General features: G+C 39.7%; 1 protein-coding gene across 1 annotated transcript in view; it reads left to right on the top strand.

Annotated features, from left to right (window-relative positions):
• Nucleotides 1-23,119, top strand: part of LOC146618301 (solute carrier family 12 member 9) — an 83,032-nt gene that overhangs the window by 53,474 nt on the left and 6,439 nt on the right. Inside the window, exon 10 of the mRNA XM_085370775.1 lies at nt 14,831-15,023. Coding sequence (XP_085226901.1) covers nt 14,831-15,023 — 193 coding nt within the window. The remainder of the gene's footprint in view (nt 1-14,830; nt 15,024-23,119) is intronic.

The following is a 23,119-nucleotide window of genomic DNA, read 5'->3' as shown; positions in this document are numbered from 1 at the left end:
GGTGGTTGTTTGCCAGTTGGATGCTGCTATAGCGACGGTGTACTAATTAAAAGACATAAAACTGGCCACTGCTTATAGCCCCATATTGGACAGGGACTGACAATAAAACTGTTTGTTTTTGTGGAGGCGCAGCCTGAACTGGATGCTCAAGCTACAGCGTGTGGAGATGCTTAGAGATTTAAATTTACAATGTTTGTGGAGTGTGTGTGTGTGTGTGTGTGTGTGTGTGTGTGTGTGTGTGTGTGTGAGAGAGAGAGAGAGAGAGTGTGTGTGCTGTGTGTGAGAGAGAGAGAGAGAGAGTGTGTGTGCTGTGTTTGTATTCCTAGGATGCTTGCAGTGATTCTGATTTATAAAAGCTCCTGGAAACCATTCTCACATAACAGTAGCACAACTCTGTGTGTGTGTGTGTGTGTGTGTGTGTGTGTGTGTGTGTGTGTGTGTGTGTGCATGCACATCCCTATCTCAATGACATCATGACACAGCCAGGCATTTGATTCGATCTGCAACTTTTTATGACTCATTTCATATTTTCTTTGTGAGGTGTTGATGGTGTCACACGAAAAATCTCTTGGAAAATCCAATAACCTGTATTATTGTGTTTTTTTATTTTTTTATTTTAAAGATTCATACTTTCTCCGCTGGCTGTGAAATACATTTCCAATGTGTTAACTGCCACTGTTTTTATTTGTTATGGGGGAAATGGAACTGTTTAAAAACCACACATCGCTTTATTGTTGTGACAAATTGCCTCCAGCGCTGCATTTGCCGTTATATATTCCTCTGCAGTGATAGTTGGAAATGAGGCAGAAGACATGTTAGAACACTTCTGCCCATATCAAGGACACATCAGTCAAGTGAAGCCGAAATCGGGATACAGCAGCAAACGTCAAACATACTGTATGTGAGGAAAAACAAAGAGGTTGATAAGTAATTCGTGTAATATTGGATCTGGGCGCAGTGGGATTTATTCAGCTGTTCTCTGAACATTTAGGTGCACAATATGAGTGGATTAAACTGATGGCTGCATATTGGAGCTGAGCACCACAATTATACTCCTGGAGAGCAGTTTAGGCATTGAATTCGTCACTTAAGGACATTCACACAGAAAGAGAGCACTTGTAAGATGATGTTCTTCAACAACAGTTGCTTCTATTTTCGATATTGAATGGAACCATTTATTCGCAATAGAACTATTGATCGGGACTCGGTGAAGGTCGAAGATGAAGCGATGCCTAGGAAAATAACAGAGAAATATCATTAGGTGCCCCTTCAGTGAGTCTGTCTGTCCTGTGGATGAACTCCCAACTCCATTGTACTGCATTGCAATAACAGTAGCTATGCTAATTGTTGTTCTGTTTTGCAGTATTGGTTCACATGGCGTAGCAACAAATGAAGCGGGCTTTCACTTACTGAAGCTCTTGTTCGCTCGACCCTGCAGCTTGCATTAAATCTTGTATCTCTAAAGCAGCAGAGATACAATCATTGCCAGCTGTTGTCCATGATGTTGGTGTTTGAGTGTGTCCGACTACAGTACAGCATCCTCTAGGGAGACAGCTGAGCTGTAAGGATTGCCACAGACTTTATCAGGGGTATAAGCTAGCTAGAAGCTGGCTAGTTAACAAAATAATTGCATGGGGATTTTTCACAAATAAACTGATTAAAAAAATAGAACTAAAATTTTACTAAACTTTTTGCCAAATACTAATAAAAAAAACTGATATGTCAGGAATCCCTCTGGTGATATTGTTTAGAGGCATGTGGCATGTTTTTTTCCAGCTTTTTCTTGCGTGCATACAATGTGTATTTACTGCAATCACAACAGAATAAGTCCATATCTATAAAATACCTAAGAATGTGTTCATAACTGCTTTGAATAGACTGATGTCCAGGCCCTTAAAGTGCAGAATTAAAAGTCTGTGTCCGTGAGAGAAAATTTTATTTGCCAGCATGTTGATGATTTTTCTGTAGGTCTCAGATAACTACAAAGAAGCAGCAGAAATATAGACAGATAGCAAGTGTCTTTAGTAACGTGTTTGACCTTAAAAATCTCAATCTGAAATCCCCATTTCTGAATATTACCTGCTGAGTCAAATGAAGTCAGTATGGCACAGAAAGGTTTTAGAAAGCTTCACGGATATAAAAGCATATTAACATGAAAAAAGGCAAGAAATCCAAACAAAGATTTTATATAAAATGTACATAAACAGAGACCCTGAGAAACAGAGACATGAAGCGAAAGAGAGACAGAAGCAGAAAAATGCAGAGAAATAACAGAAGGCTGATCTGATACTGATGAAGAAACTGTGCATCTGCTCTGTAGCTGTCTGCTCACTGAAGCTAGCTGAAGCTTCTCCTCTTAGACTTGGTAATCGCGACTTAGTAAGAACATCAGTTAAAAATGCACCTTTAATAGCTTCTTGTAAGTATCATTCAAGTTTGCTTCCCCAATATTTTAAGTTTGGCTATATTCCAGAAAGATAAAAAAAAAAAGCTACTTCCTCTTTTTATCTCTGGAAACTGCTGCACGACCAACATTTCAGCACTGGAGGATCTAAGCGTGTGAGTCGGTGCATAAACATGACAGACTGTCAGAAATGTAGCGTGATCTGAGGCCATTTGAGGTTTATATTCTGTAGGATACTTAGAGGTCAGTGAAACTCTGTTAAAATGGATCTGATGTCCTCTTTATTTTGGTAATAGCCTTACTACAGAGTTCTGAATAAGCTCCAGCAAAAGCTACTGAAGCTTTGGAAATTCACTCAAAAGCATGTCTTCTATGGGGGAAAGTTTTCACTTTAAATTTTGGCAGAAATGTTTCAAAGCTGCGATTCCTTCATCGGTATTCTTCCAAATTAGCAATGGCTAACTGCCACAGGAGTGCACTGTGGACACCAGTACACACTGTATACTTTAGTGAACAACGGGTTGCTCAAAAGTGAGTGTGAGAGAATAAGTAGCTTTGAGTGTGCCACACTCAGTACCAAGTGTTTCCTCTGGTGCCCTCCATATAGAGTGCTGTGTGCTATCTGCTCATGCCTCGTTATCAATATGTGACCGCTGGCAAAGGCTACAGGACACAAAGTTAGCCTCAAAACTTTTCCCACTATCCCCTCTCTGTTGGCCGAGGGGACCAAGGCCTCCGGAGCTGATAAGATGATGTGTGTGTGTCGTCCCCCCCCCCACTGTTAATTCCGTTAGTTCACTGTTGCTGTGTCACTGGGCAAATTTGAACGCCAGTTGTTTATGTGTTTATTCGTTCAATTTTTTTTTGTCTTTCTCTGTGCTGTCTCTCTCTGTGCTCTCTGTCTGGCTCTCTCCCACATCTCTTTCCAGGCGAAAAGAATTAAAAGCCATTTAGTGCTGTCTCTCCCCCTGAGAAATACTGTGTAATTAGCATAACTAATTTAGCAGAAATATTTCCCTTTCCCTTAAATTTGCTGTTGCGTAGGGGAGGGAAGGGGGCTGCAATTATGATGTAGCGGAAAAGATGCCTGCTTGTTAAGTGTGTGTGTGTTTGTGTGTGTGTGTGTGTGTGTGTGTGTGTGTGTGTGTGTGTCTATATGTGTGCGCGCGTGCATGTGTCTGCACAGAGAGAGTTAAGGTATGCAATTTTAGAGCCTGGGTGTTTGTCTGACATCCCCGTCACGCTTTCTGTTTTGTTTTTTTTGTTTTTTCTGATCACTGATGTGTGAGTGCATGTGTGCGCTTGCTTGCGTTCCCCTTTATTGGTGTGTGTTTGAAGCTTTATCTTTATTTATGCGTTTTTGTGGGAAGAGGCTTGTGTTGGCCGCAGCTTTATCAGCAATGGCCCCAGCTGCGTGGAGTGGTCCTGCTGCTGATGCTGCACAGGCACCAGCCACTTGGACTAGTGGCTTAAACGCGCATGAACACGTGCATGTAAAACACACACGCACACACACACACACTGTATGGTAGGGTCACTGGCCAAGAATCAGGACTCGACTGTGTGCTCTGCATTGATGCCAAAGGGTGTTTATGGAAGGCATAGAACTCACAGATGCAGTGACCTTCAGTTAGACAAAAAACAAACTTTTACCAGCTTGTTGCCATGTGATGCCCAAATTACAACTGTGTTCTCTTTAATCGTCTTTGTAATAACGTGTAAATTGACAAGCCATCAGCTCCAAAAACAAAAGCTGGGTCAGTCCTTTGTCCAAATATGAGTCAGCCTGTGTTATTAAATGAGATTGGGGTAGTGTAAAAATCCAGATGGAAGGTCTGGATGAATGAGAAAAAATAGGTTGTTAGAGAGTCATTATCTGTTAATGGAGGGATCTGACTTGGTGATGGTCCAATATAAAGTTGCCTTACAAAATTCAGTTTATTGTACAAGAATAAAGCATAATTGGAACTAGATCTATATGTTTTATGTTATAAATCTGTATCAGAAAAGAGTGTGTAAGTTACACTTTTAAATTAATACATTAAAGTTAGCAGGCTAACCCCTGCAAGCTGCAGGTATCACTGTTAGAAAGAGACAGGGTGGCTGCTGTCAGCCTTCAGCAAATTACAAGATATCTGCCAAATTTTAGTCTGTTTTTAATTTAGTTGAGCTGTTGCTTTGTAAAACAACTGGGAGCTAGACGGGAGCACATGAACAGATACATTTTCTTTAGTTTTAAGTCAAGTCAAGTGGCTTTATTGTCATTTCAACCATGTGTAGTGGTAGAGTACACAGTGAAACGACACAGTGTTCCTACAAGACCATGGTGCTACATATGACATATAACAGACAATCAGCACAGGACTACAGGACTATGTGCAAAAATTGCAAAAAAACCCCAAAGCAAAGACAGTGCAGACACAACAGTGCAACAGAAATGTGCAAACGACTGAGCATTGTGCAAAAGGTTACTGGGTGTATGAAGGTGTGCATGTGTATGAGATGAAGAACAGTCAGTTTGCTTCTTAGGTGAATCAAAAGGTGGAAACGGTGTGACTTGCCCAAATGGGCAAGCAGCTTTACACTCAACTTGCCCAACATTTTTTTTTTTACAGGCCAACGGGCACTGTTTCATTTATTGTGTTGAAAGCTGACCTGTACTAACCTTCTACTGTTTGCCCTTAAATTCTATGGCAACCATTTGTGGTTAAACTGCATTTCAGGAGTTACAGAAAAGGAACACTGTCAGTTTTAAAGGAGACATGAAAAGTAAATGGTAAATGGACTGATTCGTATATAGCACTTTTCTACTCTCCTGGAGTACTCAAAGCGCTTTGTACAACACGCCCCATTCACACAAGCACTGTTTTCTATACTTGTCAGTGCTTTCAAACTAACACTCATGAACATTCATAGTCTGATGGGTGCATCGGAGAGCCAGTGGGGGTTAGTATCTTGCCCAAGGATATTTGGCATGCAGACTGGGGGGGAGCCAGGGATCGAACCACCAACCTTCCAATCAGCTGAAGACCTGCTCTACATCCTGAGCTAGAGCCACCCCCTGCTCAGCTATAAAATTGTTAAATAGTATCTTAAAATAATCAACATTTAACTCTATGGCATATGAAATGATACAGGAAGGATTTAATATGGAGGGGAATTGAGGAGAAACCTCGAGTAAATATTGTTAATAAGTCTATAATGAATTAACAAATATTGCAGACTTTAAGTGGAAGTGCCCATGTAATGCCTTTGATTTGTATATTTCAGAGCTGGTGGCATATTTTAAACTTTATTGTATTCTCAGTCTCATTTGGGTCCACAGAGGTGTAACAGGGGACAGAATCACAAAGCATAAAAACACTATTTGCTGTTTTTTACTCTCAATTTTAAGTATGCTCCCTGAATCAACTTTCATAGCCATATATATCACAAGAAGAGCTCTTTCCCTGAACATTGTTCCCTGCACAGTGTTACATTTATCTAACTCCCAGTGGAAATAATTGTTTAAACTTGTTTAACTTCTTCAAATGAAGGCTGGAAAAAATAACCCTTGCCACTTTTTGTGTTTCTTAGCTGAGGTCGAAGGACTCTTCTGATATGTGCCGAGAGTTACCAAATATAACAATAAAGGATTCTGATTCTTCTTCTTCTTCTTCTTCTTCTTCTTCTTCATGGATTCTAACTTGGATATGGCAAATGAAAGGACACGGGGAGGAGCCAATGTAGGGGGGAATCAGTTGGAAACCTCCAGAGCAGTAAGATGAAGTTAGCATGGAAGTAACAACCACTGTAGTTCCTCTGGGTTTTGCTTGAGGATGCGTTAAAAAATGTTTTATAACCTTTGTCTATGCTTTTGCACACATGCAGTTTATGGATGCAGCTTGCCATTCAAGCTTGCTTGCATTAACTGTTAACTTAGCCATCCACCTTTTCAAGGTGCAAGGTACCTTCAAGCTTCAAAACAACAATATGGCAGCGGCTGAAACACTAATGATCAAGCTTCAAAATGTGAGTCCAAAACTAGTGGGTAACATAATGGCTACATCCATGTTTTTTCCTGTATACGGGCCGAATGGTACACACAATTCCCAGTACATGTTTTTTATTAATAGAAAACGTAGTTTCTACAATAGGAAATATTCAAAAATGTATGTTTGGTCATAAACCTTGGTGAAACAGCTGGGAAAAAAACACAAACCATGACAAAGTAATTCAGAAAGGTATATCTAAAACACTTTGCAATTGCCGGCAAATATTATGTGGAAAGTTTATTTGCTGGTTTGTGAGTCATGTTACCGTCTTGCTAGTGTCACTTGGTTTTATTTAACTTTGGCTCCCATACTATCCTAGGCTGATGAAACTCAGTATCAGTAAGCAGCTGTATAATCATATTTTTAAAATGCAAAGTGGATTTCCGAGCTGGATTTTAAATGCAAGAGGACCTGGGAGTTTGGTGAAAATCTGTGTGAAACCCGGCCTGTAATTATTCCTTGGGTGGAGAGGGTGTAAAATTTCAGACATTGAAATTGCAGACAAAAGCATGTAATAGGGAAACACCCCACCACCTCTGAAAATAAAATCCTGTCCGAGGGAGACTTCTGCGAACGATATATTGAGGTATACACTTTAATGTTTGATCCGTTTCATCTTGAGTTTTATCAAGTGCTCCAATTTTCGATGAAAGGCTGATGCTGTAATGTACAGTGGATAACCTTTTGCAAATTGCCATTCATATTCAGCAACTGTGGAGTTCATTCAATTTTTATCAAAGCTACAGAATCCCATCACCATTCAAATGCACTTCAGTATCAGCAAGTGAACACATCACACTTCATAATGCCGTGACACTCTGGCTCTGACTCTAAACCCCTTCAGTGGAATAGTAAGTGGTGCCTCCGCCTGTTGTTGGTTCAGGCCATTATGCTCATCTCAGTACAAAACCAGGTCTAGCCAAGCACTAGAAATCCATCAGCATAGCAGTTACCTATTTACAAAAGCATTATTGTATTATGATTTGAAGGCTCTCTCCTGTTTTACAAATAACTGTTGCTCTCTAATTGCAGAAACATGCAGGACTCCCACATGACTTGGATAGCTTGTGTCAGAATTAGCTGGAGAGAAAATGATCTTATGTTACACATTTCAGCTTCCATGTTGCTTATTTAATTTATGTAAATTCATTCCAAAGTGATCACAATTAAGCTCATCAAGTTGCTTTCAGACAACATTAAGGGGAGCTCCTCTGCTGAATGCTTCCTTTCAGTTAGTGATGATACTGATTCAGTATAGTCGATACTCAGTTTACAGATGTTTTTTAAACTGATATTTGTTCATACATGAACACCGTCACTTTGTATCATACTTTGTGAAGTCAAGCCCAACATCACTAGTTTCTCTCGGCGGCCTTTTCAACCTGTGGAACCAAACTGTACAGTAGGATATCTGCTCTTCCTGTACTCAAATTCAAACTACATAATATCAGCCTGACCCAAAAGACTTGCTGATTCAGAACTGAGTATGGACAACAGGGACAGAAACTGATAGTGATTTGCTGTGACATATGTCAGAGTGTAGGACTTCTTACAGAAAGGCAGAGGCCTGTAATATGAGGGGGATTCAGAGCTTGTTAAGGTGACTTCAGCTTTAATCCTTGTTTTTCATCTTATTAAGGTCCATCACAGTGGTAACTTGCGTTCTGGAGCAGGTTATGTATGGATTAAGAGATCAACAACTGAAAGGTGACCTCACTATTCTTGAAAGATTCCATAGACCCTAATGTGCAGGCAGTAAGAAGATCTATAGGATTTACAGACCACCCTTTCTGGTTCTGAAGAACAACTGTATTCCTTGGATGTTGTTTTTTTTTTTTTTATCTTAAAATGCAACACCTAGGGCTTGTATTGGATGACCTTTATGTATAAAGTTCATTTAACAGTTTTATACATAAGAGAGAGCTGATTTATACTCTTTGTCTGGTTCTTTACTCTTTTTTAACATTTTTACAGTTGCTGCTTATATTTCTAAAAGCAGTTAATAGAAGAACTGAGGTAATATAATCGATTGGAACTGTATGTTTATAGAGACTGAGATACTTCCAAGTAAATTAGCCGATAGTATTCACAATGACAGAAGTTATTTTTATGATAAGATAAAGTATTTTGGAATATGTTTAAAATAAAAGGTTACGGTCTAAATTTTTTCTGCTTATGCTATTATTGTTTAATTTGACAGGAAAACCAGAAGAGCTTGTTCACACGCATGATCTGAAGTTCTAGATGTGTTTGTAGAGTACAAACAAATTCAGCTATGAAATATAGCTGAATCATAGATTTGTACACCAGTGTTGTCCAATGTTTGCAGGAGATTGTCATTGGCTCCCCTTTGCTAGTGATGTTAGGTTATGAAAGCTGCAATTGATTGGGAATATTTTGTGATAGGACTTCAGACTTACTAATCGTGAACATGTAGAGACAAAAGATAAAACGGTGTGTTTTCTAATGAAGGTATTCAACAGCAGAAGAGAAAAACCTTAGTAGGACAGGACATACTATATTCCCTTCAAAGAAAATAGAAGAGATTTTAAGAAAAATAATGATGCAAAAAACTTATCCTGCCATGATTCTCTTGTTAAATTGCATGAAGAGTTTTCAGATAATATTCTGACTTCTGGTTGAACCTTTGCTCAGGTATCTCATATATCAAGCACTAAGAGGAAGCGGATGCAATTTACCAGGCTGATCCAATATCAAATGATCTAAGGTTTCTTAAGGTCAGTCCCGTCCCCACTGGTGTTGTGCCAGTGTTGGGGTGCTGCATGACGTAACGTCTCAAACTCACTGACCTCTTACTTAAAGAATCTGGCATCTTCTTCTCGCCTCCCCTTGGGAGTGTATGTGAGGAAGGATAACATTTCTGTCCCTACTTCTCAATTATGACGTGTCTTTTGGCTAAAGCCTGGCCCTCTCTCCCTCTCTCTCTCTCTCTCTGTCTTCATCATTCTGCGTTTCTTAATGTCTCTGGGGATTTGATTGGCAGCATTTTGCTGTGTCAGCTAAGTGACATCAGTTGCTTGAGAACAAGTGAGGCGGGGAGAAAGGGGAGCGTGCGAGGTGAGTGTACGAGGGGACCGTCGTCGCTGATGGTAAAGGGGGGAGGCAGACCGGGTGGGCAAGCTTTTATCGTAATTACACCAACTCTTCGATGAGATGAAGAGAAGGATTAGATGAGACAATTGTGGGCAACGCTGATGCTGAAGTGATCAGGTCAAGAGGAAATAAAAGAAAAGTTTGAAGACAGAAGGCCTGTATGGTACAACACTGGGAACAAGCTAGGAGGGAGCTGAAACATTAAGAAGATACCGTCCTCCAGCAAGTTCAAGTGTTTTACTGTTTCGTCTTCAAAATGGAGGCTTAACTTTCCCTAAAGTGTTAGTCATTAAACTCTAATGAAACCAGCGTTTTTGTAACTTAAACAGTTGCTAACCAGCCATCCATCAAATTCGGTGTGAGTTTCAGTTCCCCATGTTATTTCATTGCTCTTTTAAATGCTTCTGAGAATAGTATGTGTCGCTTTCCAGTGAATGAAGCCTTAGCTCGACTCTCCACTTAGTCCCTTTTTTTCTTATCCAAAAATCTTTCCTTATCCAAAAATGTCCAAAACAGGTACACAGTAACTGAATCCGGAATTATCGAAGGCTTACAAAGTTCAGTTAAAATGGATGCAGAGATTTAGAGGTCAAAAAACTGTGTGGCTCCACTCTGAACTCGCCTAACTTCCTGTCTCTGCCAGACTATCAAAATAAAAGTATACATTTTAAGCACAAGAAATTAAACTACAAACTTATTCCATTATTCCTGATATGTTAATCTGTAAGTATTACTTCCAATATAATACAACACTAAGCAAGTCCAAGATTCTTCCGGCGCCACTCCGAGCTGGCAGTGTCAACACAGAGTCCTTTTTTCTTTTTTTATACCAAATTTCCCCTTGTGGGACAATTAAAGGATTATTCTATTCTATTCTATTCTATTCTATTCCAAGCTATAACTTTATAGTTTTAATCATTAACCCAAATTATGTTAATCATATAAACTCCACAAACTGCATCAGCAACTCAGCTGGTGTGACGTTGAGCGTTTCATTATTTCTGTTCTCACCAACCTGATGTGCACCTCATGACAAAAACCATAAACATCTTTCCCTAAAATTAGTTATGTCAAGTTATTTATTTACTCGCTTACCCTCTACCCCTGGATCAGCTGTTTGGAGTGTTTCCAACGGAGAAGTTGCAAAGTTCTTTCTGGTGAACAAAACTGAAGGATGTTTCTTCCATCTGTTCTACTTCTGCTTTTTAAATTTTCATTTGTCGGCTGTTGTAAATCCCGCTCATAAATTGGGCTTATGTTACTAGTGTTTTAGTCACGAGTATTTCTGGCAAATAGGCTGGATCTACTGACTCAGTTACACAGTTAAAAACTGTCATTATTGAGCCAGTACTAAGAAAATTTTTGCCTTAGCAATTTTTGGCTTTGAAAGATTTCACTTTCAGGTTTTTAATCTTAGACTTGCACACATTTCGCTTTGCTCCTTTGCCTTTAACAGCTTGACCAACAGAAAGACTAATGACTACCTCATGGCTGCTTCTTTCAGTTGAGCTCTGTGTTTGTCTTCTCTTTTAATTTAGCTTTCTGGTGGGCCCACCCCCCTGCCCTTCTCTCCGTACTTTAGCACTTCGCTGCATCGTTGTGTTCAGCAGTTGTTGCTTCTGTCTCTTACAAAGAGTCTAAATCTGTAAGTGAATCCAGGAAGGAAGCCCGCCGGTCATTTGAGCTGCTTTGTATAATTACAGCTATTTTAATGGCTGTTTATCCGCACAGCTTCAGTTATTGCAGGGAAATCGAGGTCAGTTACATGCTCCTCCAAAAATATGAGCATTTCCATCCTCTGTGCAGTTCCCAACTCCATGACCCTCCAACTCATTTCCACTTAAAACTAGTACAAAAATTCATGCAAGTATTTGTGGATGGAAGCCAGCTAATGTGTCCTTATGCATTCATGCATTCATATAAGAATTTATGCCCGATCACACAAACACTGAAAGGTCTAAAGCAGTAAGCAGCAGCAGCCTATTATCTATGTGTGCTGTTTGTTTTAATTGATCTTGTCACAGCATTAACGCCACATTAGTTTTGATGCTGCTGTGAAGTCACACATTAGGGAATGACTCTGATGTTTAATTATGGTTTGTCTAACATTGAGAGTGAGACATCACTTTTGGTTAAAAAAAAAAATCTTTAAAAAACACTTTAGCAAAATTATGGCAGATATTAAGTTGGCATAATTTCTAAAATATAGATATTGATTGAAGATTTTTCATTATGAGGTTTACTTAGCCAAGTAATTTAACCTGACTTAATTAAGGTAGTATAATCAAGGACAGATAATAGTATATTGCCCCCAAGAAATTTGCATCTCAAGCTGTTGGAGCATCAGGTAGGAACACAGAACCGAGGTAATGAGAGGCAGAAATTAAAATGTTATGATGTCAAAAGCTAAGATAGTTGCATAAAGACCTTGGTGATAAACCCTAAGGAGCACAATTTATTCCCTGTAAATTTTGTGTAGTTGATTTCTATAAAATTCATACTTTAAATGTTAGTGTTTTCCAAACAACTGGTAAGCATTCATGTATTTCATGTCTGTGAAAGTACAAAAGTCTCAGCAAGTGGGAATTCACGTGTCACTGAAATTCTCCAGTGAAACTCAGACAAATTAAATTCTTTTATGGCCGTAGCAGCTGTATAAAAGATTCCCTTAGCAGTGGTAAAAATGTGTCCAGTTTCCAGATGGCTCTTTCCCAGTTTTTATCTTCTTTGATACGATATATACTTAAAGAATCCATGGTAAGTAGCACAACTATACACTAGGCAAAGCAGAAGATCACAACAATTATCAAGCAGTCTGAGGCCTGAGATTTTACTTCACAGCATATACACTCTTCATTACACTTTGCCAGTAGCAGGTTTGAACCCCTTTTGCTTTCAGAACTCCCATAATTTATCATGACACAGATTCAAGAAGGTACTGGACACACCTGAGAGATTTTGGATCATTTTGGTATGACTGGATCAGGCAGATGTCCACCACATCCCAAAAGTGCTCCTGTGGATTGACATTTGGTCACTGTGGAGTGTATTTGAATACAGTGATCTTATTTTCAAGTTTGAGATGATTTGAGCTTTATGATAAAAATGTGATATTCTGCTGGAACTAGCCATCAAAAGATGGTACACTGTGGTCATAAAGAGATGGAGATGGTCAGCAGCAACAACATTCAGGTAGGCTGTGACATTTAAATGATGCTCAGTTCATACTAAGGTGCCCAAAGTGTCCCATGAAAATATCCCACCAGCTTGAACCATTGACACAGGGAAGGATGGATCCACTCTTTATTGTTGTTTATGAAAAATTACTTTTTTAATGTTCTGTTCTCTCTTTGTTTTTGTTTTTTTTGCTTTTTTTTTTTTAACACAGCATGCTTATACAGATTCAATTGTAAACAATTACTAGCATATGTGGACTTGTAAGCATGGAGACGGAAAAAAAGAAAAGAAAAGTAAAATAACTGAGGAGGTAAAAGAAAGTAGAAAAAAATAAATATATATATATGTATATAACAATAATGAATAAATAAATAATTGTTCTCTACTTTTTGATGAGTCTGTGTGAATTATAGCCTCAGTTTCCTGTTCTTAGCTGACAGGAGTGACAGCTGGCGTGGTCTTCTGCTGCTGTAGCCCATCTGCCTCAAGGTTTGACATGTTGTGCATTCAGAGATGCTCTTCTGCATGTCTTGGTTGTAACGAGTGGTTATTTGAGTTACTTTTGCCTTCCTATCAGCTTGAAGCAGTCTAACCATTCTTCTCTGACCTCTTGTATCAACACATTTTCACCCAGACAACTGCTGCTCACTGGATAGTTCCTATTTTTCAGACCATTTTCTGTACAAATCTTGACATGGCTATGTGGTAAAACCCCAGTAGATCAGCAGTTTCTGAAATACTGACTCAAATCACCTTTCTTCCCCATTCTGATGCTCGGTTTGAACTTCAGCAGCTTGTCTTCATCATGTGAACGTGTCTAAACGCATTCATTGGCTGTCATGTGATTGGCTGATTAGACATCCTTTAAAGTATTTATTTAAGTATTAAAAGCATAGTTGGTGTCTGATTAAATCAGCAGTTAGCAGTTGCTAACTCTAAAATTAGCAACTGCTAATTGCTAATAAAAATTGACTGGAGAATGGGAGCAGTACTATTCTGGCTGAGAATGTAATTCTTTGCTCCTGCCAGACATTACTCATTCAGTAGGGCCTTCCCTTAGTTATCTTTCTCAGCCCAAGTACATGTACAGCCATGTTAGGAGAATCTTCATTCCATTGCAGCTGCTGTTTCACTAAACTCCTTGGTGGTTTGTTAAATCCTTCTCATTTTAAAGAACATTCTGACATTTTGGGAAATCTTTCTTCAGAGGTGTGAGATGGAAGCTGGTCACTAACAAAAGGTTTGTCTGACTGTATCCTCTGAAGGAGTCCAATCAAACAGCGACGCACAAATGGAACATGCTGTTTATTACGTGGGATTCAGAATTTTACAGACATTTCAGACGGTCTGTTTGTGTTGCCCTTGTTTATAAAATGTCAATTTTAAAGTGTAAAGTAGGCCTTCGCAATGTCTGTTTTTTCATACATCTAATTTCACTGGGCTCTGCAGTAGAAGCGTATTTGCATTTTTAAAAAGCCAAACCAAAGCTATGCTGCTATTGATAGAAGTTATTGTGAAAGGGAGATTGGAAGTTTAAATCTGTACCCCTTACACAGCCAGAACTTTGTAGAGCTCACCCACCTTTATTTCAATGCAACTAAACTTTAAATACTCTGAAACAGTTTACTATAGTTGGTTTACAAGTGTCTACTTATTTGTTTGGTTGGTAATTTCAGAAAAACCTTATACCCTATAGTACCATCTGAACTTAGTTTAGATTATGTGAATGCATTCAGTGCAGACCAAGCACACTTGGTCTCCTTTTGAATGAACTTGGGAAACAAGTAAAAAGAAACAGGCATAGAGCAGAGAGTTAAACTGCGTTTGTTTCCTGCAGGGTTTTTTCTCTCGTTTCTCAAGGCTTGATTTGAAAGCAAAGCAATATCTCATCTTTAGAATATTAGAAGAGTCAAAACCATTTAGTTAGTAAGAAAATAGTAATGAGTATTAAGTTAGAAAACAATTTTTTTTAAAAAGCACAAATATCCCTCCAGTATTGAATGACTTCAGAGGTTTGCAGTCTGTTTTTCTGGAGGGCTGGTGGGGGGGTGGCTAATATTCTAATGTGGTGCTCTCTTCACCACCCTTGTTTTCTCCCCAGGCCCACCTTTCGTTATTTCACCTGGCACACATGCATATTGGGCATCATCGGTTGCGCCATCATGATGTTCCTCATCAATGCCATCTACGCCTCGGCCAGCATCGCCTTCATGCTCCTGCTGCTTCTGCTGATTCACTACCTCAGTCCCACCTCCAGCTGGGGCTACATCAGCCAGGCTCTCATTTTCCACCAGGTCTGACACACACACACAAACACACACTCAGTATTGCCTTGTCATTACTATAGCAACTAAAATCTCATCCCCTCAGCTTTACAAGAGCCCGTACCTCTGCCAAGCAACCATTCTATCAGGTTTATAGAGACACACAAACGAATACAAACACAGACAGTTCTCCGCTGCCTCTCCTCAGCCAATGATTTTGCATTTAGCAGACAAACACACACATTTTCCCCTCTCTCTTTTCTCACTCATGCCGCCTTGTCATCCCTACAGCAGCTATCTGTCACCTTTATATCAGGCTTAGCAGACACACACACACACCTACATCTATTCCCCCGCAAAGCTCTTTACATTTATGACACTGATACACACAAACAGAGCTTTACATCATCCAGCTCTTCATGTCCTCTAGCGGGCCAGCCTGTTGCTCTCAAGGAGACAGCTCACCGTTGCCAGGACGGCCCACAGCCGAGTGGGGGAGTCATTGCCAAGGCTGCAGAGAGGGTGTCTGGGTTTGCCACTCGCTTGTCAGGAGGCAGAACATGATTACAACCACTTAACTTATTGCACTTTTCCTCCAAATCCTCACCACCCCCTTTTCCCATTTTCTTCTAGTATCATCTCCTCCCACTTCTGCAGTTTCTCTTACACAAGACACAACACTGAGGCAGCAGCTACTCTCAAGTAATTCAATTGGCCACCCTTGATAGCTCTGTTTACCAGAATGGTGGTGATAGGTACGGATGAGGGCTGAAGACTGGTTTATTTAAACCTGCACTTAGCTGGTCAGTCATATTACTGCTTTGTCAGTAGTTGAATAATATTTAAAATGTATTTTAACATATCATCAGTCAATCTATGAATCTCTATTCCATTATTAAACACTCAATCTATGTGTAGTTATTATTATAATAATTATGTAAAGTCCTTTGTTATAGTTTTTAATCCATATAATAGCTACCATAGCTTTTTACCCCTCAGCTGTAAAAGGCTGATGGGCGGGCTGTTGCCGTTGACACCAGAGTTCATCAGTGTGATAATTTGAGAACCAGGTGGTGTACGATTTTCAAATTAGTACCATAGGTACATTAATCTCAGTGACTTCAACTTCAAGGTTAAAGTTAGAGGTCAAATTTTCTAAAACTCTGAACACAATAACTCAAACGAGGTGACAAAGGATTTTCATCCCACAGGTGAAGCTACTAGAAATCTTAGACATCTTCAAATCCCACATGGGGGCTGGCCATTAGGGAATGATATTGCATCACTTTTCAGATCTGGCAACTACATCCACTTTTTGTTTACAGTCTTTGGCTGTAATTCATATTTTTAAAAACAGCTTGGCTGACAATCAGTTAGAATTCCAGTGTTTTTGTTGTTGTTTTGTTATGTCATTATAAAATTAAGTGACCTGTTAAATCACAATGTGTTTGAATATTTATCCAGCGCAAAATTGATTTGACACTCTAGATAAACATTGCCATTGCGAATGTCATCTTTAATGACAATAGGCTGCTGGCAAACAACGAGGTACTTATATCAGTGCATCCGCACTTATTTCCAAATATCTAAAATGTAAGTCATAAACCCTTTGAATACTCATTTCACAAATGAGCCTCAGCTTGGCCCTCCGAGCTTTCAAACCTCCCCAGGCAAAGAGCGCAAATGATTATACTGATGGGCTCAGCAGAGGAGACCATACATGCACATTTACTGAGCTCATGCATACACTTGTCCAATGCTCCTGCACCCTCGAGTAGTAACCAGTGTGGCGGTCTGCCAGCTGGGTGACATTGAAGCAAAGCAACAAAAACAAAACACAGCATTCTACAACGACAGCAACAGCAACAAAAAAATCTCAATTGGAGATAACAAGCAGCTGACAACAGAGTTTAGGAAAGAAAGTGAGAGGAGAAAAAGACAAACTGAGGCACCAAAGCCTGATGGTATCATGGGAAAAGAAAGAAGGAAGCAGGAATATAAGGAGGGAGTGGGGTTGAGTGATTGAGAAACTAAGTGATGGATGAGACTGAAGCGACAGTGAAATGATGATAGTCTGATGGATGAGAAGATGGGAAAATGGAGAGATAAAGGAAGACAGATGATTAGATGAGTGGAGGCAGTTGGACGCTGCCTCTGGGACCATGTTTTGTGTGTGTGTGTGTGTGTGTGTGTGTGTGTGTTTTACAGCAAAAAAACGAAAACAAGTGTGACAATCATGATATAATAATGCTGGTTGCATCCTCAAGTTTTGATTGATAGTCATGTACACACAAACATAAACTCAGCAGCTTGAGCTGAACTTGGATTGTTAAGACAGTCGTTATTGTCAGAGGCTTTTTCGAGGCCTTTTCAGGCTAAACTCCAGCTGCAGCACAAGAGTGATTATAGTCCATAAAATGAAGCACACCCTGAAAGTACTTTTAAGTGGAAGCCATTTTAACTATTTTAGGATATTCTCAAGTGAAGTTTTCCATTTGTCTGTTTTATAGTCACCCTGCAAGTGTCTGAATGTATTTAAAGGTTTTCAAACTATTTTTTTCCTCCCCAACTTTCCTTTTATACCAGGAACACCAATTTTAACCATAGACTGCAAATAAAAGCTACTGTTATGCCATCGATTGGCATTTTGAAACTTCTACAATAGCAGCAGTCGCTGTTGCCATGTCCGTTTTTTGGAGCCAGAATATTTGGACCAGAGGGTGGTGTGCTAAATAGAGATGTTCCTGGCAGCTGACTAAACGGGGAAAAAAATTACTAACCGACTAGTCTAAAACTAAATAACACTCAGATATGGGCGACCGTGGGTCAGGGGGTTGGGAAGCGCCTCTGTAACCGGAAGGTCGTCGGTTCGATCCCCGGGCTCTCAGAGGGGCTGCAATATGGCAGCCTCGCTTCTGTCCGTCTGCCCCAGGGCAGCTGTGGCTACAACTGTAGCTTGCTTCCGCCAGTGTATGAATGTGAGAGTGAATGAATAGTGGAATTGTAAAGCACTTTGGGTGCCTTGCAAAGCGCTATATAAATGCAATCCATTATTATTATATCAAGCTGAATTTGTGAATCGATTAATGGAAAATGTCAAAATCAATCTAAACAAAGGCATTTGAAGCCATTAATCACATTCTTCAGTAATGAATCATACTGCTTAACTGAGCGGCACCACGCGTCACACATTATCAACATTGCACGTCGTATTTCAAACAAACAGTCTCTTTGTGAAATATGATATTAAATTGATTTCTTTTTTTTTGTGATCAACATTTTATTGATTTACAACAGGGTTGGGGGTGTACAGACATATACAGCACGACTGTAAACTGCAGTAGCAAAGCAAACATTGGTCACAAGGCATGGGGACAGGAAAGAAAAAACACAAAAACACACAGTTACAACCAGTTCTTGCCTCTTCCAGGAGATAACTTTGGATGAGAAGATTTTCCAAGCTTCGACAGTCGTGGGTCGAGCTTTATTTAATTTTGCTGTGGTATGTTCAAGATTAATGATACGGATAAGACATCGTATCCAGAATGATTCCATACAAATGTCAGGACTGAACTATTGCTTTGTAATTTTCTTCTTTGCGGATGTGAATCCGGCGAACAACATTTTGCATTGTATTTGTTTTAAGGAGATTTCAGAGGTATCATTGAGGAGACAAAGACCAGGATTGGGGATATAAAAAAACTTCCAGCACCTCAGATAACACAGAGTTCACAAAGACCCAAAAATTGGATATAACTGGACAGTCTCATAACATGTGTAAGAACGTGCCTGGTGACGAATCATTGCATATGTGACAGTGATATGTATCCTGTAGTTTCATCTGGAATCTCTTATAGGGTGTAATGTATGTTCTGTGTATGGTTTTGAAATGAATTAGTTGATGTGCCTGGTTCCTAAATCGATTTCTTTACTATAAAAAAAGTCCATGTATTTTAAAAATATCCGAAAAACTGATAAACTGCGGCTGAAAAGTGTGGTGCATTATGAACGCTGTTCAAAGATTCATGACAACTACTGTCTAAAACAACAAAATGATAAATCATCCACCTGTTTTCTTCACCCATCTGGAGTTGGGTAACGGGGGCAGCAGCCTAAGCAGAGAAGCCGAAACCTCACTCTTGTCAGTCCCCTACTCCAGCTTATCTGGAGGAACATCGAGGCATTCCCAGACCAGATGTAAGAATAGATGTAATCTCTCCAGCTCGTCCTCGGCTAGCCCCTGGCCTCCTCCCAGTAGGCCAACCCTGGCTAAAACATCTTAACCTTATGCCTCAGCTGTCTCCTTTCAATGTGGAGGAGCAGCAACTCTGCTCTGAACTTCTCTCGAATTATTGAATTCCTCTTTCGAGAGCCCCTCCACCCTTTGGAAATCGCTCATTTCCCTGCAATCTCATTTCTCAGTGATGCTCCATCTGGTGGCACATCGCTGCATAACATTTAGAACACAACAATTTAAAGTATTTCAGCATCAATTAAAATGATAGCAATCGGATTAAATGCCAATACGTCTGGTACTGACTAGTGACAATAGCGTGGTCAACTGGTCGCACACGTCCCTAGTTTTAAGTTATCCACTAATGTTGGCAAGATTGGTTTATTAGGTGCATCCATAACCTTGACAGGTTCAAAATACATAGATGTGTATGTGCTAATTAGTGTTAAGTAACAGATAATAAAATACTATAACTTCACTCACCAGAACTGAAGCACAAACATTTTTCATTTGTTGTACCGCATACCAGTCCATAATATTTGTCAGATAATTAGAGTACACCAGTCCTTCCTTCAGGCTTTGTTGGTGTCCAAATACATAGAAAGAAAATTCACCCACCTTATACTTTTTGAAGGTGATGATATCTGTACAGACCCAAGTATTTCTTCCTTTCTTTCTTTTTTTTAATCAGAGTGTAATCATTTCTATTTAATGCTGTGAAGTTGGGCAGTGACTGGAATGTCTTTGCTTTTTCAGCCAGCCCCAATTGGTCAGTAGAGGAACAGCAGTCTTGTCACATTTTCCTTTTCAGCCCTGAAATTGCTCCTTGGTTTTAACACTCAAAACTCCAAAAAGTCTGAAGAAAAGCATGGAATTGTCCATTACCATTTTCTATCATAGAGATAAATTGGGCTGCGTAGGATGCAGCTTTAACATGTCATCAGAGTTAATGATCAATATGTAGTCAGCGTTAATCATTGCTGTTTAGTCCTAATGTTTGGTTCTACTCAGCTGCATTTCCTTAATGGAACCTTGAGCCAATTTTATCAACGTGAATCCTGATGATGGCTGCATGATTGCTTGCATTGTAAAATATAATAATATATATAATATATATAATTCTAATACACTCTGGCATTTAAGTGTACATTCATAAGCAGCACATGGGCACATTTTTCACAGTAACAGTCTGAATGACACACATCTATACTAGAGATGGCACGATACCACTTTTTTATGTCCGATACTGATATCATAAATTTGGATATCTGCCGATACCGATATGAATCCGATATAGTGTTTTTTAATCAACAAAACTGTTTTTTTAAATATCTTGCTGCATTTTGTAAAAGTTCATACTCAAGTTTAAAACAACAACTACACTAAAGCTATTCTGTTATACCTGTATGCAAAAAAAAATATTTCATAGTTCAGCAATACTGATCAATCTAATAAACTTAAACCTACACCATCCTCCCTATTCTGGTATTTTAAAGAGTACTTAGCAGAAATATTAAGCAACCTAACTAATAGGGTTCCAACTCCCAGCAACAACAAAAATAAATAAATAAAAAATAGGGAACCACCCCTCACGCTCCACCTCATGATGCTTAATCGACGTAATCAACCTTAATTTGATGCAGTGTGAAAAAAAATGCACAGAAATCAATTATTTTTTTCAATATATTAAAATATTAAATAGATTCAACATCTTTCTTCAACAAAATTGCAGACTGCACAGATGGTACCTTCCCAAAGGAAAAAGTACTATAGCTTACTAGGGTATATTAGACTTAATAGTCACTATATACAGTAATTGACTTCTATTCATTTTACATCAAATTAAAACTTTGGGTGTCAGATAATTATTTATTAAAAGCTCGACATTTTAAATGAGAATAAGAAAGAAAAGTATGTCTTTGTGCCCCTTTTCCCTGTTAATGCCCTATCGGCCCCCCTGGCTAAACTTTGCTAGATCCGCCCCTGCACAGTTACCAGCGTCAGCTACGTAGAAAAAGATCCTCGAGTAGAAAGTAATATTAAATAAATTCTAACAGCAGCTGATCAAGCTTAAACGTGCTGCTGTTGTTCAACCGCTGGTTTGCTCTTTCTGGTGCAAAGTTGGCCAAAAACAAACAAGAGACACGGACTCGCGACAGAAAAGCCGATCAGCTGATCGTTAAGCAGTTTCATGATTGAAGTAGCAGCAAGAGGAGGAAGTCGCTCCATATATCGCTTGTTAAGCTTAACGCAGGAATGCTTTACAAACATTCAGAGATGGACTTACACACTTGCTTTACTTCTCTCGGGGATAACTTTGTCGGAGATGAAATGCCGGGTTGCTAGCGAAGCTCCAAATGCTATCCAGACCACCGACAGGTCCCGCATGCCACAGCCGCTCTATCACGTGATGCATACTGCTCCGACGTGCTAACGTTCTGAGGTGAGTTACGGCGTGTTGCAAGTTTTGTGAGGTGCTTTCGTGATATTTAATGGATCGGATTACATTTTTAATTTTTCTCCGATATCCGATCCAGTAATTTAGGTCAGTATCGGACCGATACCGATACGTAATATCGGATCGGTCCATCTCTAATCTATACATGCATATAAACATCTTAACATGTCTGACTATTCTATACTTGGGCGGCCGTGGCTCAGGGGGTTGGGAAGCGTATCTGTAACCAGAAGGTTGCCGGTTCGATCCCCGGACTCTCTGTCCTGGTCATTGTGTCCTTGGGCAAGACACTTTACCCTACCGCCTACTGGTGTTGGCCAGAGGGGCCGATGGCGCGATATGGCAGCCTCGCTTCTGTCAGTCTGCCCCAGGGCAGCTGTGGCTACAACCGTAGCTTGCCTCCACCAGTGTGTGAATGTGAGAGTGAATGAATAGTGGCATTGTAAAGCGCTTTGGGTGCCTTGAAAAGCGCTATATAAATCCAATCCATTATTATTATTATTATTATTATTATTCAATGAATGGATCTGGACTAGTGGTTATATAGCCTTTTTCTAGTTTTAGAGACCACTTCCACCATACATTTATAGAGTACTTTATTCTATACACTATAAATACTTTATCTACCTCTCATCCATGGCAACAAAACCATGGCAGTGTCTGGTACAGGGACATGTGTGGATCAGGCTTTAGTTGAACTGGGATCCCTGGTCCTGTGGGAACTTCATCACTGGTCACTGCTACAAGCTGTAGAACAGACCTTCCCAAAGTGTGGGGCCCCATTGCAGGGGGGGCGCAGCATGAAAAGGGGAAAAAAAAACAACGCTTGGACACTGCTAGCACGGGGCTCCCACACAAACGCAAAGCAGGAGATGAAGCATCGCATCGCTGAATATGTTTCCAAACCAACTTCATTCTAAGCCAAAGACTAGAAAATCTGGTGAAGCATATCTTCCCTTTGGTTTCACCTGCACAGGCATTTTTTGAAAAATGTATTGATAGCAATGTTGAATATTAATACACAGGAAAAAAACAAGTACATGTAAAATAATTACACAGTGACGCCTCTGAATTCTAAATGGAGGGACAGTAACTGCATGTGTGTATGTAAGCGTATAAAACCTGAAGATAGAGACAAAATACTGTTAACCTGACTATCTGCCATTCTGCAATTCATCTCATGTAAACAATAACGTGGCGCACAGCGTGACGTGGAAAACGTTGCGTGACGAACTCCGTATTCCTCGTCCACATATAAACCCAAAAAAGGAGTTTTAAAAAATCTCAGTTTTCGGTGATTCCAAACGCTGTTTACATGTGGACGAAACAGCTGCGTTTTCAAAATCACGTGTAGATGCAGCGTAAAAGAGTTAGTAGTTTATTTTCTTACTACCTGCAGATTACTTTTGTGTTTGAGGTGTGAAATAAACTGCA

The sequence above is a fragment of the Diplotaxodon limnothrissa genome, linkage group LG14 (genome assembly GCF_057381915.1).
Source record: "Diplotaxodon limnothrissa isolate DT_005_m linkage group LG14, D_limnothrissa_male_GT1.1, whole genome shotgun sequence".
Lineage (NCBI taxonomy): Eukaryota > Metazoa > Chordata > Actinopteri > Cichliformes > Cichlidae > Diplotaxodon > Diplotaxodon limnothrissa.
Note: the sequence above shows the minus strand (reverse complement) of the source record. Positions and strands in the feature narration are given on the sequence as shown.